General features: G+C 42.4%; 1 protein-coding gene across 5 annotated transcripts in view; it reads right to left on the bottom strand.

Annotated features, from left to right (window-relative positions):
• Positions 1-285: 285 nt before the first annotated feature.
• Positions 286-26,136, bottom strand: part of Mef2 (myocyte enhancer factor 2) — a 149,092-nt gene continuing 123,241 nt past the window's right edge. For 2 of the 5 annotated variants that reach the window (XM_065441634.2, XM_065441633.2), the window contains exons 2-11: positions 24,280-24,414; positions 19,787-19,990; positions 17,045-17,080; positions 13,387-13,551; positions 12,753-12,873; positions 11,408-11,601; positions 9,183-9,327; positions 7,875-8,004; positions 6,589-6,876; positions 286-2,964 (exon numbers count right to left, since the gene is read on the bottom strand). In XM_065441634.2, coding sequence (XP_065297706.1) covers positions 2,940-2,964; positions 6,589-6,876; positions 7,875-8,004; positions 9,183-9,327; positions 11,408-11,601; positions 12,753-12,873; positions 13,387-13,551; positions 17,045-17,080; positions 19,787-19,990; positions 24,280-24,333 — 1,362 coding nt within the window. In that variant the 5' untranslated portion in view covers positions 24,334-24,414 and the 3' untranslated portion in view covers positions 286-2,939. Of the gene's footprint in view, positions 2,965-6,588; positions 6,877-7,874; positions 8,005-9,182; positions 9,328-11,407; positions 11,602-12,752; positions 12,874-13,386; positions 13,552-17,044; positions 17,081-19,786; positions 19,991-24,279; positions 24,415-25,801; positions 25,941-25,962; positions 26,076-26,136 lie in introns of those variants that run through there. The other 3 variants (XM_065441635.2, XM_065441636.2, XM_065441638.2) reach the window with 3 other exon arrangements.

Raw genomic sequence — 26,136 nt, 5'->3', positions numbered from 1 at the left:
GTATCACTGTACCAAGATGGAATTACCTTTATGGGCACCACACAATGGCGTTGAGTTCTCCTGTTTCTTATTTTTTCTTAGTATGTGTCTACTTACCTGCAATTCTTCACGTACATAAATGTTTTAGTTCTTTCAATCACCTTAAATTTGTAGTGCTTCATGTCTGTGTTACCTTCATCTTGTATGTCCATTACGCTACCACACATGATGTACAACAATGAAACTATGCAGTCCTATCTTGTGATTCAGTTTCATTTTGTTCACATAAAAGTCACAACACACAAGTCAGGCCATTAATGAACCGCATTTATTCCTTTCAATCTTCTTTTTTTTCAGAGGCAGATAAAAATAGTACACAACAACCTGCATCGCGTGAAGTGTGTCTTCCTTTTGATGATGTCGACTGACCACCAGGCAAAACACACACTGTTAGCGTCTTTTAAGTTCTCTCCATTAACAACCGACACAGTGTGCGTTCAGGCCTTCGAAAAAAATATATAAAAAATAAAACAACATACAAAGATGGGGAGAAAAAAAAGGGGCGAGACACATGCATACAAAAAAGAAATACTGGTATTTGAGAGAGAGAAAAAAAACATTTTCAAGGGAAGAGGCTGGCATGAGTTTCACTCTCCCCCTTCATATAAAATCTATTAGCAAAAACACGCATTTTATACGCAGCTAGTATACCGTCTGCAAAATAAGTAAGCTTCATTCCATTCATGTATTGTACACCCGCTCGCTTAGTACTTGCTAACAATCTCTGCAGTGGCCACATAATTCAAAATAATGATGCATATAATACACTCCAACATCAACAAGTGACTGAAAAATCGTCGTAGCAACTGTGTTCACATTTCTGGCTGACCAGTCTGAAACTTAAAAAAATAATAATTATAATAATAAAAAGAAAATCTTTGACTCTGAGAGGCTGTAGCTACACTTTAACAGAGGCTTTGATAAGCAGTAACAATGCCTTTAATAATGTCAGAAATAGCTTGCAGACTTGAGACGCCAAGATATGCTTCAAGATGTCAGGACAAGGTGACAAGGAAAGTACCATTCAATGTTTCAACAACTGATTAGGGTTTCTCTTTAAGGTCCAATATTTTAAACTTTGAACTATCACTACATGTCACTCTGAAACTTTGGTTGTACCCCTATTTTGACCAGATTTTGACTTCAAGGCTGGGCAGGTTAGCTGCAAATTAAAAAGACACCTTAAGGGGTTCCACTGGCAGAACCATCAACATTCCGACATTTAAGCCGGACCATGTTCCCTTATGTCTAAAATGACAGGCAGACAATTTTTCAGGCATGTAATAACAACTATAACTTTCATCAAAAGCTTTTTTTTGCTCTTGCATACAGACCCTGACACCATAACATTGGCCTGACACACTATGACCCCAGAGCCGTTTTATTACACATCCTGTGCTTGTTGACAATTGCCAGAGAAAGCCAAATTCCGCACAATAAGTCTAAAAGGACTATTTATTGAACACATGCAAAGATGCACCAGGAAAAACCTGAAACGAAGTGTGAAACATGGAAATTTGAGGGTCACTACGATGTTGTACACCACTCATCGCCGTGGGAATTTTTATAATAGATAATACTATATTTGAGCATGCATCTGCACATTTAAATGCACATATATGTAAGCGCGCATTTAAGAGCACATCAATAATGGATACATGCCAAGCCATTTTGCTCAAACGTAAAGTGACCTTTCACATGTGGTTCACTATTTTTCTGCATTTGCGTCACCAGGCGATTACTCTAAGAGCAACTCTAAAGAAAATATGCTATGCACAGTTTTTCTAATAAATAAATTATCAATATGAATATTTTCCAAAGAGTTTCCAGCCTCTAAGTCAGTTTAGCCCTTTTATTGATGGATGCAAAAAACACTGCCAAAAGAAAGTTGTATTAGGACCCACAATTTTGATAAAAAGAAGAAATAAAGTAACAATAGTGACTCTATGCAACACTGGTTGCATATTCTGTTCAGCATAGGCCAGTGCCAACAAAGAAAATATATTACCTACTTAACATTCTTCTAAATAATCTAGCTTTATGGTTGCTGAATCGATATATCTATATAATAAATGTGCTTTTAGGACTGACTATCAAAAGCTGCATTAAATGCTTCATATTTTCAGTTGGGACTACTGCATTGCTATGCCAAATGGAAGGCCTAGATGTCATAACGCTCACTTCAGTTCAACCTTGCGGCAACATTTTCCAAAGCAAACCGAACCTGATACGTGCATGCGATATGCTAGACCAGCCTGTCACTTTCAGCAATACAGGCAAGCAAGCACAAAGTGCACAACAGGCACAAAGGTGACTGGACGCTCCAGACCGTTTAATGTAGTGCGAATAAAGGCGTCTGTCACTTACCGACTCCAAATACTTGAAGAATTTGTCATAAAGATACGAGAGCAAGCATCACAACAGCAAAAAAAGAAAGTTTTGCCTGTTTTCATAATGACATCCCCCCTGTATGGGAAATTACAAAGAAACTTGAGCAGGACCTTCACAATCAGGTTCACGAGCGATTCTGCATTGTGTGACTCTGCGAGCCAGTGAGACCCGTAAGTAGTGGCATTATGTTGGCAAGCAGCGAACAAATAATTCATTGCACAGACAGCGACATCATGAAAAAAAAAAGGCACAGTTGAGGGGGGAATTTAAAGAAAAAGGCCAGAAAGCCCAAGAGAAACAAAGAGAGCTTGAGAAAGAAAAGGTAAGAACTTTATTGCACTTTCGCAGAATTTTGGTTAGTTTCACTCCTTGGTCAATCAGGGGGCATGCTTCTTTGAACTTCACTCCTACTTATCTTTTGATCTATAATCTGACTATCATCGGCGAGGCTGGTCAGTATATGCAGATGACGCAAGGAACACAACGACCAGCATCATTCTTCGCGATCTTCACAGAGAGGGTCTCTTTGATAAGCTAAAATAAAAAGAAAAGAAAAAAAAAGAAAGAAAGAAAAGTGGAGAGAAACAAAGTAAGAGATGTTAAAAAAATAAAAACAAAAGATGCAAGCAGATGAAACAGTGAGAACATATTAAAAAAATGTGATTGGAGGTGGAGCTTGGGACTGAGCTTAATAAAAACAAAACAAAGAGAAAGCTTGGCACACAGCAGCATGACAACACAAGGGAAAGAGAAATGAGAGAAGGGTGCCTGAAATACTGAAGAAATAAAATAATAAAAAGAGAGAGAAGGAGGGGGTGGGGGGTGTACTGTCAACGCCTCCGTCTCCCATGGCACATGTGTACTCTCTCGCTGCTTCTTTCCCCATCAACGACAGAGCAATCTGCGGGCACACACACCCAGCAGCTTAAATGTATGAATATATACTATGTGCAACATTCATATAATTTTTTTTCCTGTCATTTACTGTACACACACATGTAATATATTATCTGTTAAAACGCTGAGGATAAGATGCATCCTTTACATAAGCAAGAGAAGGGGAAAAGAAAAACAAAACAGCAGTACACAGAAAAATGACAAGAAATGAACACTGCTTTGCATTATGACAAAAACGAGTAATTATCATTGTCTTCATCACAACAAAAAGGGGGGGGGGGGCAAGGGCAAAAGATGCACTGGAAAATGTATAGAACACTGCAATAATATATTAACTCATTTGCTAAATACAACTGCAAAAAAAATGGAGAGAGAGAAAAGAATGCACACCTAGTAGTTTCAGTGTCCATGAATCTGTACTTGTTTTTATGGTGGCAACACAAGAAGAGAGTAGGCCGTGGGACAATTTACCAGGTGCACATATATTACACGCACACATAAGCACATGGAAAAGGGGGTGTGGGTGGTAAAAAAGAAAACCAAAAAACAATTTTTACAGGACAGCCCCATGGCGAGATGTAAGGTTATGGGGTCATCATGCCAGCCTTTTCCCAACACACCCTGTGCACTTCTAAAAGTACAGCTTCCAAGGACAAATAAGTTAAGCAGGCCTCCATCGTACAAGGTGAATGGCATGAGCTGCTGAAACATGCCCCTCATCCCGTCAAGTCTCAAAGCAACAAGTCAAAGAACACAAGCAGCTCCTTCCTCTTTCCATTCACATTTGGGAGAATTTTTCTTCCATAACATCTTTTCTTTTTTCGCAAGGCCTTCGACATAACTTAACTAGCAGCAGGTGGCAGCAACAGTCAAGGGAAAGGCGAGAGAAACTAACCTACAACTAACATGTCACAATTACCAAGTGTTTCTTTTTGAAACTCGGTTTTGTCGCAACAACGTCTACAACAAGCATTTGTGGCTCCCTATTCTCACCCATCCTTGTACAGTTTCTGGTAAGGCATCGTCCGTGTACAGTGCAGAAAAAAAAAAGCAAACAAATAAAGGTTTTCTGCGTGTATAGACATAATCGCATATGTGCGTGAAAGTCATGCCAATGGGTCCACACACTTTGGAGCGGGGGTAAAATGCTTAGCCTGTCGTTGATGGCAGACCATTACAATCTTTTTGGGTTTTTGTGTTTTCTTCTGACTCCTTTTCCCTTTGTGTTCCAAAAAACTGACGCTAACTCTCCTAACGAGGTGTGCGTGTAATGGGGGCATGTGAAGGACCAGTGCTGGGAACGGTACAGTGTTGCGAGAGTGTATGTGTGTGCTAGCTTCTACATTTGCAGCAAGGGCGATAAAAATTTATTTCTCTCTCATGCTTTCTTTGACACATGGCAACTTATGACTAAGTAGCCGCGATAACAGAAAAGAAATGTCGAAATATTGTGTGTAATTCTAATAACAACAGCTGACAATGCAAAAGGTGAAATGAGCATGTCGATAAAAGGACGTAGGGTGAGAACAGCAGTAAACACTTCATCTCGCACAGAATCAATTTGCTCATTCCTTTAACATTTTTTTTTATTCCAAGAGGGATGCGGCAGTATGCTTTCTAGTGCAACATTAATGAGGGCAACAAGCAGGAGCGAAAGATCCTCATGACAGCTGCTGGAGAAGCAGAAAGAAATAAAAACAAAACTGACATGAGCTGGTGCATCACGTATGAAATATACTTTATACGCGCGTGCACGCGTGGTGTGTATAATATATATTTATATATATAATATTTATATTCAGCGTGTAAACACTGAGACCTCAACAGAAACAAGGTTGATAGATAGGTAGTGTTCACCCCTCTTTGCGGCTTCACCGTCAAAAGGTTTTTTCTTTTTTTTCTGTTTCCCCTGTCCAAAGGCACACAGCACTACAGTCACTAGAACACATGCACTTTTTTTGGAACACACACACACACACACAAGTAGTGGAGGGAAAAGAAGTGGGTGGGCGGGTGTGTGGTTTCATGTTTACTTCATGCCTGTTGGGTGTATCACCAAACTTTTTCACCACGAGGACAAAACTGTTGTGAAGAACAGGGGATGCTGGGGGAAGCCGTGCCATGCGCTTGACTGGCAGATACCAAAAATATGGTCATGTTGACAACGCGTGCTCTTTCTATCTAAAACAAGAGGCAGGATGTGCATGCGGTCTCTTCCGTATATGGTGCACCGCTTTTTTTTTTTTTCCAGAGAACAACCTGGCACTACTTCCTACCGACAACAACATTGCTTGACAACAAACTGGGTGCAACCTTGTCCTCTCAACGAACTTGACTTTGGTATGCAAAAAAACATGTGTGTCTACAAACGGTCCATGTTTGGCTGCACTCACTGCCTTGGGGAGGGGTTTGTGCTAGTCACTAGCTCTATCTCACTGTGTGTGTGCCCTACATGGCGCTTCCCTTGGCTCTGGACCTGACTGAGTTGGCCACAACGGGCGTTTGTTCGGCCCTGGTTCAATCCCATGGCAATGCTCTCTCTCTCTCAGCAGTGCAGGCCTTGAGGGCAAGCTTGTACTTTCTCCCAAAAAAACGCCCCTGGCTCCATTGTTCAGCGGCACAACGCAAAGGCCGCGCCTGTCAACGAGTGGAACAAGAGTGGAGCTCAAGTAGCTGTGCCTCGCACGTGTTTAAGATTGTTGCTGACGCCTTTTTGTGTAGTAGTAAGTCACCTACTCACATATATATTTTTTTCACTCTACCTAATGAGTGCCACAGGTGCAGCAAGAATAAAAATAACAATGAAATGAGAGAGAGCAGACATCCAGAGGTGCGTCTTTTACTCTGGCAGGTGGAGCCGCCAAGTAACTAGCCTCGACGAAAAGTCGAAAAAAGGCCAGAGCGGCGGGCACAGCCGCGCCATTCTTATGTACATGCTTCCGGTCTTCATCACTGACGCGGACGACAAAGAAGGAAAGCCCAAATGGCATTTTTCCTAGTCGCCAAACGGAGCTGCGACTTTGCTGCTCCCTGTAAACCTTGGAGAGGGTTGGGCACAAAGAAAAAAAAAACATTGCAGGGAAACAGCGCACACAGCCTTTCTCCCGTGGGTGGTGGGAGGATGACCCTGCTTGCACGCCGTACAGTCAGCAAAAGAGGGGAGGAAGTAACACACAGCACACTCGCAAGTAGACTCGGGGAGGAGCAGGAGGACAAACCCCCCAGGGGGGCCAGAAGGGGGCTCGGCTCCAGTTGGCTTACGTCGGCCAGCCGTCGGCCGAGAGGCGTGGGCGCTTAGCACCATCGTAGTCGCCTGTCGGGTCCGGCGAGGAAGATGTGGAAGGGGTCAGTGGGGGCTGCCCAGGAGGAGACAAGTGGCCCGATGGGGGTCGAGCATTGCTGCCTCCCCCGTGCAGACCATCACCGCCTCCACCACCACGCGGTGGTGAAATGGGTTCGCTTTTGATCCGGATGGGCAAGGGAGACGATGCAGGTGGCGGTGTTGCATTTCCTAGAGACAAGTGGCTGCCAAGAACACTGGGGCTCCCACTGCACACACAAAAGTCAGTGGCACTTGCTTAGGACGTGCCTGGCAACAAAAGCACAGGGCTGCAACATATTTCGGCTCTGCGACACTCCACCTCAACTCCGGAAAGTCGGACCACCGCTCATCAAAAGAGGTCACTGAGCTTTAGTAACACGTGGTGGCCACTCACAATAGAACAATAACACAAATTTTTGTAGTAATGCGGGCTGAGCTACGAAACCAGGGAGTAGGTGTAACATTGCCCGCAAGTCTAAAGGTCTTTCGGTGCAAAACCGTCAAACGGCTCGTTGAGTAAAAATCCAGCGTCCGGCGTCTGTAGCAGCGAAACAGCACAAATTCGCATTGGCTGCGATGCCATATCACGAGTGCGCCTTCACGGAGTTCTTGTTGACTGCAACGCCACAGCATGAGCTCGCCTCGATGAAGCACAGCAGGCGAAAGGGAACACCTGCTGCCACAGTAGCGCACCAGGTGTTGCGCGAGGGGAGAGGCCAAATCAGCCAAATCACCCTCGCTCTCAGAAGCCTGTGTTATCTGCGCATTCCTTGTTCGCGCAAGCTCTCGCCTGCATAACTGTGCCTCGGTAATGACAAATCAAAATGCACCAAGCGTCTCAACGCACTCACTTGCCCGCAAGGAGTTCCTAACTTAAAGGATAGCCCAGTGGTGTTCAAGTCGGCATTAATGCTTTTGCATGCATAACTCATAAGAAGTGCTTGTGTGTCCTTGGAGTTTTTCTTTTTTAAATCTTCAGTGCACTTAGCTATCAGCATTAAACATTCCAAGTTCATGCTGGCGCTGAAGTACTTACAGTTTGGTACAGCCGACCGTACATAACATTTGCTGTAATATCTGGCGCAAGTGCTTCTTTGTACTTCACAATTAAGATTGATCCATTCAACTAACTATGGCTCAATTTATTCATTATTCATTCCACATACAACAAAAGGACAGGCCAACAAGAGCTGAAAGCCGATAAGCATCTTCACGCAAGACTTGCCTGGAGTGAGCCTGCATGGCCCCAGAAGGCACAGCAGCATTGGCCAGGGGACCTTGAGTAGACCAGTTATGCATCAGCCCTGGAGAGTTGAAACCCGCAAGGCCAAGTTCAGGGTTTAGCTGGAAGTCCGCTGCAAGTGTGGGAGGGAACAGGAAGCCTTGAATGAAGGCATAACCACACACTGCTAAAAAATTCTGGGGTTTCGCATGACAAAGCAATGTTTTGATTATGAGGTGCACCGTAGCAGAGAACTCCAGATTGATTTGGCCATCTGGGGTTTTTTAACAGGCACTTAAATCTCAGTAAACGAGGACTTTTGCATTCCGCCCCCATTGAAATGGGGCTGCCGCGTCTAGAGTAGGACCCACAACCTCGAGCTCAGCAGCGCAACACCATAGCGACTGGGCTGCCATGGCAGGCACCACACACTGCTGTCACAGAAACAATGATGATTGCACACAAAGAAAGTGTTGAGGACTGCACATGTAGGGGACAAGTGCAATCAGAAGGCACTTAACATATTCAATGAAAAGTGGTGGTGATCGTATCACAGACAGCAAGTTGTGGCACTGATATTTTGTGGAGGAGCTGCACAACAGCCATCGCTCCAAAATGTGCTTTCTGCAAATAATAAATTGACAGAGTCAGTTGCAACATAGTCTATTCAAGTCTCTTATATTGTGATTAATGCTGAAACAGTAAACTTTGCAGAAGCCGTTTATGGGGAATTATTTTATTCATGTCTGTACAAACAAATTCGTGTACTGCCTCAGCAAATCTAATCATCTTTTGTAGCTTGCAAATGTCATACACTGAATTGTAATGTCTATGTTCACAAATGAACATAGACATTACACAAACTCGCTTAATATGCCTTATTATGAATGTTTCATCCATCAAAACGCTGAAACCTATCTCAAGAGTAGCATGTGCCAGTAAATATTGCCATCAGACTTAAGAACGGACTGCTTGCTCGCAGCAGACAAGTGTGATTGGAGCTGTACAGTCTTTGTCAAAAGAAACAAAGGCATCAGAAGCATGAGTACTGGTATATCTTGGTTACATTGTGTTTTGCCCACAAGACTGCTTAGATTAGAAAGCCCTGCAAGGTAACGACTAGAGTTTTGCCTTTCTCTAGCTTCTAGGCAATGCAGATGTAACAAAAGATTAGCGATAACTCAGAGTTAGATAAGGTAATTCATCCAGTGGACTTGTTTCTTTTGATAAAGACTGCGTGTGGAGTTCGTATATGATGGAAAACAAAGGAAGAAGAAAAGAAAACAAAAAGTGAAGTGTTTAAATGCTCACATGGAGGAAAGCCAGCTGCTAGAGAGGACGGATACGCTGACATGCCAGGCATCCCTGGCCCCGTCACTGAGACAACTGGGGTTGTGAGCGAAGCATTGGATGTCCGAACCATTGACTGCTGGAGGAACAAGTGTGAGGGGTCATGCTGCAGTGGAAAAAAAAAAGCATTCCACAGTTTTGCAATCATCATCTGCCACAGACATTCATCACTTGAATGCAAAATTAGTTCATCATTTACATAATCACTGACACCAAGTGACAGCCTATGAAACAACTACTATAAGTGTATTAAGGTCTGAATTAATTAGAAGGCAGAATGCAACACAAGAGCTGAAATTTAAAACTTGTGCATATTATACTGGACCAGCCAAGGTGCTTTACAGCTTTCTTCCATAGCCTCCTCCATTTTTCATATAAGACACTTTTCTTTTAAAATTATTTTTATGTGGGCGAATCAGAAAGCCTTCACCCCAATTTTTTATGAGTCAAAATAAGGTACATAGCGGTAATTAAAAATATATGCACTATTCTACGTGGTTTACACTATACTTCTATATACTCCCCATACTGGTTCAGACCATCTGTCCCATCGCAGCACTAAATTTGGTATGTCCCTGTTGTCAGTAAGCGATGCATGCGGCCTTGCCGAACGCTTATTCTCATGCAAGTCTCCACGGCCTTTTGCGAACTCACAACACCACCACCTCACACTTCTCAAAGCGTGGCACCTTTCCCCATACGTGGGCTGCATTTCCCTATTTTGATGGGCGTTCGTCCCTTGTTCCATAGAAAATGAATCGCACTTCGTTGCTCGTATACTGTGGACTTGTGAAGCACAACCGCCATTTTGAACAACTGACAGCAGCGCCTTGCCGCAGAGCTACCAGCTATGTGGCTGGGTTGACCCAAGATCCACCACTGTGAATGGATATATTGACTTCACGCTTACATCCGTAATTTGGTTAAAATAAGATAGGGGCAAGAACTTTCTGATTCACGGTCTTACCAGCTCAGCTGATGCAATTGTTGGTGCTCTGAAAATTGTAGTGCCATTATGAACAGATATAAGAATAATGCATGCAAGTTCCTCAGCAGGTGTGGATGTGCAGGGGGGTTTGCGCATGAAGCTTAAACCGGCAACCGGTAAGGTTATGTTGCAGCAAAACAAGAATGTTTTCCTTGACAATCTTACTGTTTGGTCAATTAAGCAAAAATTGTGAGTACAGAAGATTGAGATGTCCATAGTTTGACATCACAAAATGCATGAATGACTATACAAGCACTACCATTTCTATATCTTATGCATACATGTGAAAGAAGCACATATAAGGTACGAGGAGAGTAAAATGAAGAAAAGCAAGAAGGAAACGCAAGCAAGCAAAGGAGAAAAATAAAAATAAATGAAGGAAAGGAAGCTGAGAACAAGTAGCAGTCATCAGTACGACAGCAATCACAGGTCATCTTGACGAACCATCCATAGAGTGCTCATAGGCAAGCACTGTCAGCCTCTCTCCGAATTTCAACCATACAATTTCAGGGGGACACTAAAAAGAAAATATTAAGCCGAGTTAGACTGAGAGGTTATTTGTCTAGGGGTCTATAATTGTTTGTTGTGGGCCAATATATCACTGTTGCATAGATAATTGCCATTGAAGGTCCCGTTGCTGCCCCCCAATTTGAACTGCCCACGCCAAGACAGCCAAATAGGTGTAATCTCCACATGACATCCCTTTAATTGCCTTTCTGTGAATCAGCCAGTGCTTAGGTCACGTGCGAAGTCAGCAACAGGTAGCATCACTGCAATTTTCCATATGCGTCATTTTCTCAATTACAAAAGCTCTGCTATCGCTATGAATGACCACTTCGTCATTGTTATTAGCGAAGTGCAATCTTTCAATCTGGCTCAACCTAATATTTTCCTTTAGTGTCCCTTGAACGACTTGAAGCTGCACAGAGGGTTATGAGGAACGGTACAGTAAGAAACTCCAGATAAATTTCAACCCCCTGGGGTTTCTGAATATGCACTTAACAAGCTAAGTAGATGAGCGCATTGCATTCTGCCATCGATCAGGATGCAGTCACCAAAGCAAGAATCGAGACCACTGCCTCGTGCTCAGCGGCACAACAGCAGAGCCACAAGCTGCCGCCACAGCAGGTATGTGTCCCTCTCTCCCCCTCCGTGCAATGGCACAGGGGCTCTGTTGATTTTTAATTTTTGTTCTCACCAGCTGTCCTGTGGGGGAAGGAGATCCTGGGAGGACGACACGCAGTCCAGCAGCGGAAGAAGAAGAGCGGCTGGGCGAGGCCCCCTTGGAACCTTTGCCTGCAGGGGAACTGCAGCTGGCCAAGTTGGTTGACGGGGACGTTGACCGGTGGTAGCCATTGGAGCTCACACCATTCATGTCCAGCAAGGCACCCCCTATACAACACATGTGTGAAATGGAGATGAGCCATTGTGCTTTGCAATTCCTTCACCTGCAAGGCTCAATGGTTCAATAGTAATGGTATATTCAAGTGGTCAGTGCATAGGTCGTGGTGCTACGATGATGAAAGACAGCTTCAAGGTTGTACTAAAAGAATAACACGGTCTATCAGCGATAATCAGGCTTCATCATTACCAATGAAGCCTACTTATGCTTGCAGTAAAGCTTAGTTGCTATTCAATACACCCTTCAAAGCATACCCGAGTGCTCTCAAACAAGCGGATGAAAAAGATGCTGGTCCTCAACCTATGGCCAAAATATTTGTTGTCATTACCGACTATTATACTACTAACGATTATTACAGCTAGGCAGCCATTACCCATGAAGAGGTATGTTTAAGTTTTACTGCCTTTCTCATACTATTTTTATTTCCAATGGTATGTTAAACGTATAGTATATAGTTTCTTTACGTATAGTATATAGTTTTATATAGACATTGAGCAAGTGAGTGAGTGGGCAATTGAGTAAAACAACAAGCAAGCAACAGAGCCTCACTTTACAAGCTATAGCAAGCTTTCTCTCATCCTCAAGCACATTCAGTGTGTGGAGCTGCCACTAGAGCCACATTCTCACGAGTTCAATCCTTTGTGACGTTAACATATTGCTGTATTCCCTCCTCTAAACATGCAATTTATTAGATTAATTTGCATCCCAGAAAATAAAAGTAATCAAGGCTTTCAACAAAAGCATCATGGGAAGATTAATAAATGTACTTTAGTTACATTACGAATGAAAAGTCTAGGACAAACAGATGTATGTGGAGCTGCCACTAGAGCCACATTCTCACGAGTTCAATCCTTTGTGACGTTACTATATTGCTGTATTCCCTCCTCTAAACATGCAATTTATTAGATTAATTTGCATCCCAGAAAATAAAAGTAATCAAGGCTTTCAACAAAAGCATCATGGGAAGATTAATAAATGTACTTTAGTTACATCACGAATGAAAAGTCTAGGACAAACAGATGTACCTGCTAAGAAAAAAAAAAGCACTACAGAGAAGCACACTTGTCCAATGAGTAACATCAGACTATACATGTAACCCTTTTCCCACCTGCTAAGCTTGGTGAAAGAACAAAGAACTTACCTGAAGAGCTCGGGCGGGGGCTGACACTAGAGTGAGTCATCTGGGGAGAAGGCTGCATAAGACCCTCCTGGGACGCATAGCCAGCGAGGGAGCTCATGCCTTGGCTCATGGAAGGCTGGCCCTGCGAGCAGACCAAAAAGACAGCTGCTTTTCTCTGGCCCTACTTTAACTCACTGTAACAACCGCATTCAGAGTTTCCGGAGCTAGGTTTCGGTGCAAATAAACTGCCGCTGGGACTGCATTGCCCTGATTGCATTATCTTTTGGCAAGTTACAGTGGCTTCCAAGTACATTTTCACTCCTGCATTGTCCTCTTGCAGAACCAGTTAAAGGCAACCTACAGTAGAATCCTCTAATTGAGCTCTGTCAAGACAAATGATGTGATTGTCTAAACAGACGGGGCACCTTTGCTTGCAGCTCCTTCAGTTCTGGCTCATCTTCTGGTAAGACAAACAGGTGTCTACGGGTTCCTTGTGTCTATCTTATTTTCTATTTTAGAACTGTATTCTACTGAGTTAGCATCGCTTAATGTCTTTCACTATGACCTTTTAACTAACCAGCAGTGACAGTTTTTGCCAGCCTATCTGCACAAGGAAGTGACATGCCCAAACATAAAATGTAGAAAAAACACTTACTCGAGACCCATTCAGTTGAGCACTGCGCTGCATCATCAATTCAAACTCCTCATTGATTTTGCTGTACTTGGCTTCTGGCCGAGTTGTCAGTGAGTACTGGTCGGCATCTGGCTCTGGGCTGTCGCAACCATTTGTGGAATTCTTGTGTTCCTTCTTGCTCAGTGCCTGCATGGAGAAAAACCAACAAGGTGTTCCTCTCCTTCAAAAGGTAACTCAAAGCAAAGAAGTGGACTCATAAAAGTACTACCTAATTTAATGGCTTGACAGCAGAAATATGCAAGCTAATTCGCCTTGCTCCCTTTACTCAATGTCTTGCTTAATGTACAAATTTAGCTCGCAACTAAAATTTAGGAAGCACCATTGGCGTAGCAACAGGGGGGGCCGGGGCACCATGGGCCCCGGGTGCAAGGGGACCAGGGGGGGGGAGGACAGAAGACCTATGGGCCCCGGGTGCCAGACGACCTAGCTATGCCACTGTGAAGCACTATGTTCACCTCGTACTCCACATATTGAATCAATGATCTGTTACTCTTTTTATTTTTTTTCCCCTCTATTAAAAGCATTGACTAACTATTGGGGTGCCATTCTCTTGCCTTAACAGATGTCATTAACCCTCTAGCCATGGCCCTGAATGACATCATTTGGCTTTGACTGCCTTTGAATTTTATGAAAGCCTTTGAAGGTCACCAGTTACACGATGCTTAAGGTCAAATGAAATGTTTGCATTCTACTAAACATCACCAAAAGCACTAAAGTATGATACTGCAAACTGTGGTGTTTGATTCTGTAGCCTAAGGAAGAAAGATAATTGTTAAAAGAAAACAAAATCAGGGAATGCTGGTATTTGTGTGTTTGAGCAACGTACAGCATGTGAGCATGCAACATTCGTGCGAATGAGTGCCACTGCCGGCTACTACAATCAATTGCTTCTGTAGCTACAAAGAGTGCACCAACTTCCAGCACTGTGTGCTTCTAACTACTTTACTACAAACACTGGCTTCAGTTTTAAGCGGCGATCCCAAATGAATAGTGCTGCACATACCACAGGTTTATTTGTAGATATGCAACTTCTAACTCAGGAACGACGGCGAAACTCAGCTAAGGCTTTGCTCTTCATTATATTCACCATTACCAAATTATTTATATGAGTATGAAGTAAGCATGTGCAGCAAGCACTTGTGAGCAAATCGAGGAGCACTACATAGTGAGCGTGGATGTTAATTGCTTCCATTCCTTTAAGACTATTCTTTTTTTTTTACTTTAGAACTACTTGACAAAGAACAAACATTCCTTCACAGCTTAGTTTAACTATGCTAACAGTAACATAAAACTGGACTGTTTGCGTGCCACATGACGAAATACATCACCCACCACTTTCTCATCATAGCTGTGCACTAAAGCAGACACAATTAAATGAAACTTGGGCGATTTATTCATAAATACAAAAACGTGAAGGCTGTTCATGGATCTCAAGTAATGCTTTCCTCAGTATTTCACTCACAAAAAGTTGCATTTGGCAATATGAAGCTCAAGTAAACCATCTTTAATAACAATATTATCATATCAGAATTCAGATGGAACTGTTCATTACCAACTAGATTATCTTTGCTTTTCCATCACAGCAGTGAGGTCAACATTGGAAACAATGAACTACAAGATTGATTGATTGATTGATTGATTGATTGATTGATTGATTGATTGATCAATTGAGCCTCTTATCTTCGTTAATGCTCTCCTGAAAGTTCAAGAGAACTAGGAAAATGATGTTCCAAATATGAATGTGATGGCTATGCTCTCGTGATATATTGATAAGGTCTTCATGATGGGCTTGAAAATGTAATGCTTGCAAAATAAAACATGCAGTTAAGGTGTATGTAGGATGTGGCATTGACTACATAACACACTAAATATGAGTCACCTACTATGTGGCGTGCACAGCACTACTGGGCTGTTTCAGAGTAAACACCATGAGCACTACCTGAACACTGCCTCAAATAAGCACAAACAAGTTCCGTACAGAGATTTGTCCCCTGCCATGAACTGTCATCAGAAAGCAAACTGAAACACCAGAACAAAACTGTTGTGATTACTCTGTCATCTGCTTCATCACTACAACCACCACTGAATCTTTTCCTTTAAGCTCCCATTGCTATTCGTTATGCGTGTGCAACCAATGCACATACATGTACGGGGTGGACATTTTTAAGCTTTACAGAATTTTAAAAGATTGCCTGTTGCAGATAACATAATTCTAGTCCTTGAGCTGGATTATTCAGGGAGGTAAACATTACTTTCCCGAGAAATTGAAAAGCATATTCAAATAATTACAAAAAATTCACTAATTAACGTCTTAGTTAATGCCTTATGGCACATATGGCAATTTACGAATTGCAGTTGGAGAGCTTGCATTCCACTTAGAAACAATTTCCAGAATGATACCAGTCTGGAGATATGCGCCATCAAGCTCTCTGTAAAAATGCGCTGTTGTTCCGCTTACATTTTTAACAAAATGCTCTTTTCTGCATTGAAGCACAACAGTAACTGAAATGTCCATGTATTTTGTTCCACAGCTTGGGAACTAATATCTTGAAACGGGTGTAATTCAGAAAGTTAACATCAAGAAGGCATGGCTTGGAAACTCACCAACTAACATTAGTAAATTGCAATATGTGTTGTAAATTAATTAAGATGTTAATTAGTGAATGTTTGATAATTAATTAAATATTTGTTTCTATTTCTTGTGCTAGTAACGTCTGCCTCTTCAAGTATTACAGCTCAAGGACAAGTATTATGCTATCTGCCACAGGTGATTTTTAAGAATTCTGCAAAACTTAAAAATGATCACCCCATACACAAGGTTACATAAGTAAGCATACACTGAGCAGAACCAGAGCTCTAAGAGCACACTAAATAGCAGACATAGTGGCTGCTGCTCAGAACACTTACTTGACATTTCTTTCTGTAGGTTAATGAGAAGTCAAAGGGACTTAATTATGCAAGAACTGCAGTAGTAATCACGCACATAGTCCAAAATTTGACGAAAACTCATCAGGCAAGCGTGATACATGGCCAAATAAACTCAAAACGTCATTATATGTTTTAACTCCTTTTGAACCTTATGCGAGTGACAACTTATTTGACAATGATCATGCACAGCATGCATAGTAAGGGTGCTGCATCCACTTTTGCAGCTGCGAACTCTGACAAGTCGAGACGGTCTCACCTCTACACAGCAATGCACAAACTCTTAAGTGGTACCATTTGAAGGAAGAGTGTTATCATCAGGCAGGTGCAGCTGAACTTGCCGAACAGAAGTCATGCACTTGCCAGTAAGTAACTGTTATATTAGCCTCTGGGGATGCAGTTAAAATGCAGCAAATGTCCTCTAGGATGCAGTTAAGCATTAAGGACACAAATGTAAGTAAACCATTCTGCAGGCAATAAAATGCAAAGGAAAGCCAATGCAACTTGTTAACTGTTCCAAGTGATGAAGTACCCAAAAGAGCCTTATCATCCACAATGCCCACATATGCCAAACTGTTGGATTTGGGGTGCCCGGTGCACACAGCCCATCTTTGTAGAAAGCCTGGCTCGTGAGAAACCCAAAATCCTCTGCAATGTATGTTGTATGTAAGCTGCACTTTCACAGCCAACTCACCTGACTGCCGCCATCCAGGCGTTGGTGGCGCAATTTCTGAATGAGACAAGAAACGGGGACAGCGATTAAGTACAGTGGCTAAGTGCCTGCTTATAAAAAAGCACTCGGTTGGGTCTGACTGCCCTAATTTGTGTATGTGCCTTGTCACCAGGTCTAGTGGTGAACATTCCATGTCTTCAATCTTTTGTGAGAACAGTCTACTTTTAACACTTCAAATAGGCTAGTTGAGGTGTGCTGCTAATATGTGTCTTCGTCACTAGCTGCTCAGATCAGTAGCCACAGTCAGTCATTCGACACTAGGAACTCTAATGAAGCAATATCTATTTTTTTTTAGCTGAACTTGTAAAGAAAACACATCTATTCTCATCACTTGAAAATCAACTTTGTCTCTCCCTCTCTCTCCACAGAGAAAGCAATACAGTGAAGAATGTGTCTCAATACATTGAAGAATACACTCAAAAAACGTATCTTCCTTTCCCCACACAGAAACAGAAATTCTTTAACGGACACTGTAGTGGTTTGCATGGTGTTCCAAAAAAATAGTACTTTAATGTAAAGCTTTCAGTACAGTACTTTATGCCGTTTAAGTGTAGTGCCTTAATAACAGTCAGCAAGCAGCTGTGCCAGAAATGTCACTAGATACTGTGACCAGAGGAATTATCACTAAAGGAAGAGATGGACAGAAAGTGAGGAGTAAGGCGTGAAGTAGAAAATAACTTATTAAACGTCGCAATTCAATATTTTAATCTGCAGTTTGTTACCGTGGATGCACATAGTCTGAAGGAAACCTGACGTAAGCCACAAACGTGAAATGTAGGTCCAACGTCAAGTAAGTAAATACTTCATTTTATGTTGCGTATAACCACCATAATGGCTTCCAAACGGTTCTCACATTCAATACAACTATTTGTACATTCAATTCTAAGCCCATTTATGTGAGAGTTTGCTGAACTTTGCAAGCAAAGCCATTATTTCGTAATATTCCACAAGAAAGTTAATTTGCCAACAAAGAACACATGCAGTGTTAGAGAGTGCACCACTAGCAGCCTGAAGTGCAGCCCAGGCATGCACAAGAGTGTGTATGTGCAAACAACAGCAAAAGAAACGGACTGAGAAAGTACAGCACATCATGGCCGGCATAACATAAAACTATTCCACCCTGTTTTTATTCCAAATTGGCCATTAGCCTTCAGTGATAGGTCAAAATAGATAGGCCCATATGGGTGTGACGGCCGCCCATATGGGCAGGACCTGAACCATTCTGACCCATCAAAGAGGGCTAATGGCCGATTTGGAATAAAAACAGATTGGAATAGTCTTACGTTGTAGGGCCCCATGTTAGATTGTTAGTGACTGGGTCTGGGTTACCTGTGCAAGAAAACCCCATGAAAATAATAGGAGACGAGGGAAGCACAACTTAGGTCAACTATGGCAAAGTGCCACAGACAAATCTTCATGGCACTCTAGGATAACCTGGAATGGACTGTGGCTCCCACAAGCACACATAATATCAACTGACGCATGTCATGACATGTATATCAAGTCATGAGCACAACTGTGACAGGCTATAAAATGCAACAGAAAGGCAACTCAGACAGATTACAATATGGCTAGCTCAGACAGATTACAGAGATATCATCTTCAAGAGTAGTAGAAACGACGAAAAGATATTAGTTAACCTATTTGCAACAAGGAAAGTGATAGCACAGTCTCAGTCAAAAGAAACAGAGTCACTGCCTGTGTGACTCCATCTGACTCTGGGATGTCTAGCAGTCCTCCTGTTGCACATACACAGATCAAAAGCTTCGGAGCACTTCGCTCTCAAGAGCTTTCTAGCACCAGGAGTTTCATGGGCAGAGCAGAACACAATCAGCACTCATCGACACTTAAGCTTCTATTGGCATATTGGCTTCATATCTTTTGACAGAGAAAGCACAGAATTTGGTCAATTACCACAGCATATTTATCTGCGTAGACCTACCCGTATGACAAACTACATTTGGCTGTGGAGGAAATGTTTTGCATTTACTGTAGACTCGAAAAGCCCCTGTATATTCTGGTCTGTACTCTAATAACAAAAGTACTTTTATTTTCTGTGCCAGGCTTCCTACATGTTCAAAAGTAACTATTCCTTTTTATGCATGTACAGAACTTGGTAGAATGAATTATTTTTTTAGCAACTAGCTTCACCTGTTAACATACGTAAGAGTTACAGCTCTTCAATGCTTTAAACAACATAAGCACTGTAAAAATCTTTCCATACTACTCTAAACATACATTGTATAGAGCTCCTTGTTTTCCTAACAGCAAAATTATAGAAGGAGCTTTAATGAAATGGATGGCTTAGTGGCCTAAGTAGGGGTGAGGGTCAAAAGTTAACATCTGATTGTTCTGTACATGGCTCAGAATTTATATTTTGCGTAGCAAATAGCTCGGCAAATCCCTCAAATAAAATAAAAAAGAATTATATAAATAAAGCAGCTGAGCCTGCACAAAATGTTTTAAAGATGTCAAACTATGTGAACTTTCATACTACACCAGACAGCAACAGTAGCATCTCACCTTTGGTTCTCTCATCACGTGAAAAGCCTCAAATGCTATAGTAGCACTGCTTATAATGTCAAAAGGCTCAAATACGTCATCAATGGAATGCCTAGCTACTGAACATAGCAGAGAAAAAAAAAGAAGTAAGAAATACAGAGGCGAGGCAAAAGTAGTAAGAGCAGTGCATTGCAGACTCACCTCAACAATGTCGCTGTTGGTGCGACTCTCGTGTGGCTCGTTGTACTCGGTGTACTTGAGCAGAACCTTGTCCATGTCGGTACTGGCATACTGGAACAGCTTGTTGGTGCTGTTGAAGATGATCAGGGCGATCTCGCAGTCACAGAGCACACTCAGCTCATAGGCCTTCTTCATCAGGCCAAACTTGCGCTTCGTAAACGTCACCTGTGAGCGGAGACACGGCAAACTTTAGATGTGGTAAGACGATGGCACTGAGTTAACCTTTCCGCTTGGACTACACTGTTTCGGACAAGTACAGCTCATGCATTCATGAAGTGAGGCAGCAGGATGCCACTTCAGTAAAATAACTGAGGAGGAAATCTTGGTGCACAATGTACAGAGAAGAAAAGCTGTAGCTTCGTACTGTCGCAGTTCTAGTGACAATAATGAACTGCTTGCTTGGCATAATATGATGACTTATTGGCAAGGGAAATTGCAATTGAGTTTTGACTTTCAAATGCAAGCTCGGCGATTCCACGAGAGATCAACAAGGGTGAAAAAAATTCATATTTTAGATTCCATTGAATATTTTATATTTTATAAGCATGTCACTCAGTAGCACAAAAGTTAACGTAGCTTCTTTGCTAAATGAATATTTTAGGAGTAAAAAAATAGAAAAATTCTTGAGTGTGGAGACAGCTATTTCATGCACAAGGCATTCTCGCAAATTCACAACAATGTGAAATACAATATCTTACAGCTTCAAAGAAGATATCTTTGTCCATAAAACATAGACGTAAAGAAGGGTCAACTAGCACTGTTTGAGGCTTAAAGTGTTTTAATATAGCTGCTTAATTTGCTACAATTTTCAGAAGTTGCTATATTTACGATCTTTTATAAACTAAACGAATCCATGTAGCCTCTTGAAATTTTGTGGACTGTGAGACCTTAACCTATTCAACAATTGTGCTGAATATTGTTGCTGTATCACAAATTTCAATATTTACAATTAACCCCAAATGTGAAGTTTTGATGAAAATAAACACTATTTAAAAATCAAAATAAAGAAAGCGCCATCGTAATTTTTTCTCAAAATCTCGCGAAAAGCTGTTCACGGGCACTTGAAAATTAATATTAAAAACCAAGTTGCATTATTTTGTTTGTAATGACAATATAGGTGATAGCAATGAGGGCTTCGCCAGAATGCAGCAAGGTACTAAGAAAAAGGGCCATTGGGGTAAAAAGAACGTGCATAAGACTCTGACTTGCCTAACTTGACCATAGCAGAAAGCCAGCAAAGCAGTAATGTAGATAAAAAGGCCATAACGCCCAACAAGCTTCTTGCAATACCCTACAAGCATTTTTAAAGCAAAGATGTCTGTCCTTGCGGAACTTTTCTGGAGCCCTTATGCCCCTTTATCACTGCCTCCATGTACAGGATCTTGCCACAGCTGTTGTAATTGTACAGGTGGTCTTGAATACGTGACCACTTGCAATTAACACTCTCAAGTTATAACTTGTGAATTATAAAGGTAATTACAACAGCTGATTGTAAACATATAAGGTCTTCCGTACATGCGTTTTAAAGTTTTAAGCAGTAGTTTCAAGCCATTAGCTAAGAGCAACAGTTCTAAGATTTTTTTCACTGCACAAAGGAGCACATTAAAGGCTCTGGCAGTACTTTCAAAATTTCGTACTGCAGCCCCAAAAATACCTACAACTTTGAAATTACACCAGCGTGTTCCACCCAACGACACTTAATTTCTAGAAAGCTTCATCTCAGTATGGCCGGTAGTTTACAAACAAAAAATGTTGCCTCTAAAGTTATTTGAAAAGTAAAAATATATATTTTATCATTTTTTACAGTGCCCCACGACTTGGAAACTTCTTCGGAATCTCCCCCCAAAACACACACTTTATTCCTGCTAAGTTTAATTTTGATATGCTTGAAGTTCCTAAACGCCCCACAGTGCTACTTAATTAACAGAAATTTTGTAATTTGCCACAACATGGTTAAAACCATCGCAAACTTCTGATTTCATGCACATCTCACTTGAAAGACTCAACAAACTCTCCTAATTTGATTCTGTTAGCTCCACTAGTTTTCTCAATGAATCTTCGTTAATATTTGGAAGGGATTTTCGAGTGGGTGTCTTATTTTACCCAGTTGTGCTAACAGCTTTGCTGCACAGAGATCGAAAGGAACCAATTGGGTTGTTCCTTTCAGTTTTACCAGCCATTGGCAGAAGGTTGGGCATAAGAGAAATCACAAAAGCCCATGATTGCACCACTGGACATGTCAGCGTTTCATGGCAGCATCTCCAGTCTCAAAAAGCAGACGTTACCTACATAGATATTGCATCTTAAGTGCCAGGATAGTCCATGAGAGATACAGGCTGCCCTGCGGAACACAGAATGACCTAACAGCATAGCTGTATATGCATTGAACTCACCTGCCAAATTTTATCGAAAACTCTAAAGGTGCTGCTCCATTATCTGAAATTTCTTTTGTTACCTCGGTAGAATGAGTTCTTTATGCCTTTCAAAACAGCTGCATAGGTAGCATTATTTTACAAGGGCACATCCTTATTGATGGTATGTAAATGGGTCACTGAATAAATATACTAAATCAGCCTAGGTTGGCACAGTATTCTTTCAAAATCTTACTTTCATTTCTTGAGCAGAATAGGATAACTTCCTTTTCTTGAAACTTGTGCCTAGACTGCATTGCTAACAACGTCAGCATAATGTTACAAATTTAAATTTATCTTCCCATATGTGCACTCTTCTCGTGCAGAGAAAGTTCCCAGGCTGACTCTGTCTTACACGCATGTAACCTTTGCCTACTAATAAATGCTTAACTAGTTTGTAGCAGATGCCATTAAAATCCAAAATATTGCAGCAACACTGACATGTCTGATGTTCTAGAAGTCTACCAATCTAGCATATATTTATTATTTCTCTTCATTGCCTAACTTAGCTTCTCAAAGCTGCAAAGAGGGTAAAATCATGGAAACTGCAGTGAAGGACTGACTACAGTACTGAATATCTGCGTTTATTTAACATGCACTTACAGATAAGTACTTCACAGGCACTCATGCATTCCACTACCACTGAAGTGCAGCTGCCACAGCTGATACTGTTAAGAAGCAGGTCACTGATCATAGTCAGCCTTAGGTTTTCACTATAGTGAATGGCTTTGTTCTTTCTTGATGGTGATTTTACATGACCAGCCAATATTCCATAAAACTCTCGACCACATTGCTGATCTGTGACATTGTACTCAGCAACAGGATACAATATCCACTATGCCATCAGTTCGTGCTGCTGATTTGGCCTGCTTCAGGAACTTGTCTTAATAAACCTTTTTGAAGCATGTACCCCTCTGGCATACAGTGTCTTGCCACAAGAGGGCGGCACAGGTACCATCACAATATCTTATTTGTATGCATCATTTCCAATCCTGCTGTGTTTAATCTTTCAGTGTGTTCAAAATTTTTCCTGGAAGAGAATTTCGTAGAAGAGAATTCCTGGACACCAGTATTGCGGGTTCTCCATAAGCCAGGTGCTACAATACAGTAAGTTAAAGGAGCCCTGGAACACTTCTCTGGCTAATCACAGAATGGCCTCACTATTAAATGATGTCATCATCTCATGAATCTCATGCTGTAAGCATTTTCCAGACCCTTCAACTATAATTAGGGTTATTGCACCGATACCTAGCTTTCTCTCTCTTTTCTTCTCTGCTAGTGCACTGGAAGCTACACAGTAGAGAAGCCAAGAGGGCAAAGCCTTGGCCAAAAAAGTTTAGTGTCACGGCAGCGAAAAGGCTCGTCTTGGCAACGTGTGGTAGCCGCAGTAAACTGTGCTACACAGCATGGCACTGCCATCTTGGAGGCCAGATGCAAGAAGGCACATTCAAAAGATTAAATTATTTTTCTGTCTATTTAGGATCACAGACATATATACTTTTACTTATGTAACTCAATATTGTCAATTATGTATTATGGAAAATGCTCTCACAATCAGGAAATCAGTCAATAGCATTGATGGGCCAGCTGCTTTTGATGACGCTGCACAACAGCATTGCGGAAGAAATTCTAATTCGAGATTTTAAATTCGCTTCTGCATGCAGCGCAGTAATATTTGGCCCACATGTTCACAGCAATCTCTACAATAGATTAGCAACATTTCCTTATTATGTTCAAGAAGTGTTTCAGGGCCTCTTTCATATATAAAAGTATTTAGTTTTCCAGGTATGCTTATATATTACATGCTTGACATTCCAGATATGCTATCTCTGGCTGCCTGCCCTATAAAAGACTGAAAACAGTGTTGTATCTGTCTCTTTCTTGTCCCATTTTCTGTTATGTTTTTGTTCTTAACACCATGTAACAAGGTAGCCCAACAGAAAACTACCAATGTCATTGAACTTGGGAATTGTTATGGACTTGGTGGGAACTGTGGTTATCTTCACTCGGAGCAAAGCACCTGTTATGCACATATGCACTCACCTGCCGGTTCCTCTCGTCCGTGATCCTGGATATCTGTATTTTTTTCCTCCCCATGGCTTTGGTTTCGGGGCACGTTGTGAATAGTAGTTGGTCTCCTCAGGGAGAAGTCATGCACAGCCCCCTCTCAGTCGGCCACTGCACATAGGAAAGTGATTGGTTTTTTTACATTAGCGACGGCAAGTGAAAAAGCATTCTAGTCAACTTGTGTTGCACAAATTAAGCCAGTTGTCTCTGCAAACATTAACTAAACTTTCAGAAGTGAGCACACACAGTACAGGCATTTAGTATGGCATGCATGCCATACTAACGTAAGGCAACTTCCAGCACCACTAGAAACCTTGGTCACTAATATTAGCGTGCCATAGGCCATAAACAGGTAATGCTCGCAACACAGACCGAAGTAACTTTTTTTTATATATAACTCTTCAAACAAGCTACAGAATCAGCCTGTACACCATGTGCTGTGTTAATGTCACGTTATCTGTAACCACAATTCTACTGTGCCTAACATGATGACCAGTGGACAGGCACCAAGACGAAACATGTTCGTTGAGCAGCAAGTGGCTCACTTGGTAAATGTATACGAATAGCGAAATAGTTCCTCAGTGATAAGTGTATTTACTTCCCGACATGTCATGCTGGTTGTGGTGTCACATGAAGGCCAACAAAATATAATGCTCCGTGGGACAAGCTTTTACACTGTGCTAAGGATCACCTAAACGGGCACAATATGGACACGCAAATTATATCACGCTGAGCATGTTGAATTATTGGTATTTCAATAATCACAGCACTAGCGAGAACGAGGAAGAGGAAACCACGTTACGCAAGCAGACGATGAAATTGTTGAACACGACCATCACCAGAGGGCGACAGCGGCACGTGCTGCTACCATTCAGGCAGACGCATCGCAGTCCACGGCAGACCGTACGCTCGTATGTCTGGACGACGATCTTCGCAAATAGCACGTGCGCAGTATGCCTTTCTACAAAAGTGCTCGCACCGCGGTGAATAACTTGAACCAAGCCGCACGTTTCCATGCTGCCAGTTGCCATTCCCTGCTCATTCCCACAACCGATCGGCAGATTCTGCGGCATGCTCAAAGCAAATTACATACTTAATTGGTTGCGCATAAGCACTACGAGCCAAGGTCGCACGGACTGATGATATATGACCGCTCATTCAACGGCGCTGCGCGCCAGCCAATGCGCGGATTCACGAGTAGTTGCGGCACTACCGAAGAAACACATTTCCCCACAACCCCTTCGCCACAGGTGTGTCGCCCACCAGTGTAACGGGACACCAGCTACTTTAGCGGCCGAACGGCGCAGAAGCTCTGGGTGGCCGTCAAAACGGGGAGGGGCGGCCACAAAAGCTTGATCGCGAGACGGGCGCACCGAGGCAGACTTCTGGGTCGTCATCGATTCATCGCCGAGCGCGACGGCCGGCTCAGTAGAAGTGCGCGTCTGACGCGCAGCGCAACCCCATTCTGGCCCGAATTCAGAGACACACCGCCACCAACCCTTTCCTTGGGGAAGCTTCCAACGTCGCGGTGAAACGGAGCGCGCACGCTCGCTAGATCGGGCCATGCACGTTCGTTCCGTCTTGGCTGCCGCGGGGGGAATCTGCCGACGAGCATACGAGGCATACGTACGATGCGATCCGCCAAGCTACTACCCGTACCCTGATCGCTTGTTGTTGCACGACGGCGCAAACACGTCGGTGCGAAGAGGGGGGGAGGGGGGCGTTGCGAGGGGCGCGTAATAAGGGAAGGGGACACGCTCGGCAGTCGCACAAAGAACAAAGAAAACGAAAGGGGAGATAAGGCTCCCGCGTATCTTTATTGCGGCAACAGTG

Source organism: Dermacentor albipictus, chromosome 1 (genome assembly GCF_038994185.2).
Source record: "Dermacentor albipictus isolate Rhodes 1998 colony chromosome 1, USDA_Dalb.pri_finalv2, whole genome shotgun sequence".
NCBI lineage: Eukaryota > Metazoa > Arthropoda > Arachnida > Ixodida > Ixodidae > Dermacentor > Dermacentor albipictus.
Note: the sequence above shows the minus strand (reverse complement) of the source record. Positions and strands in the feature narration are given on the sequence as shown.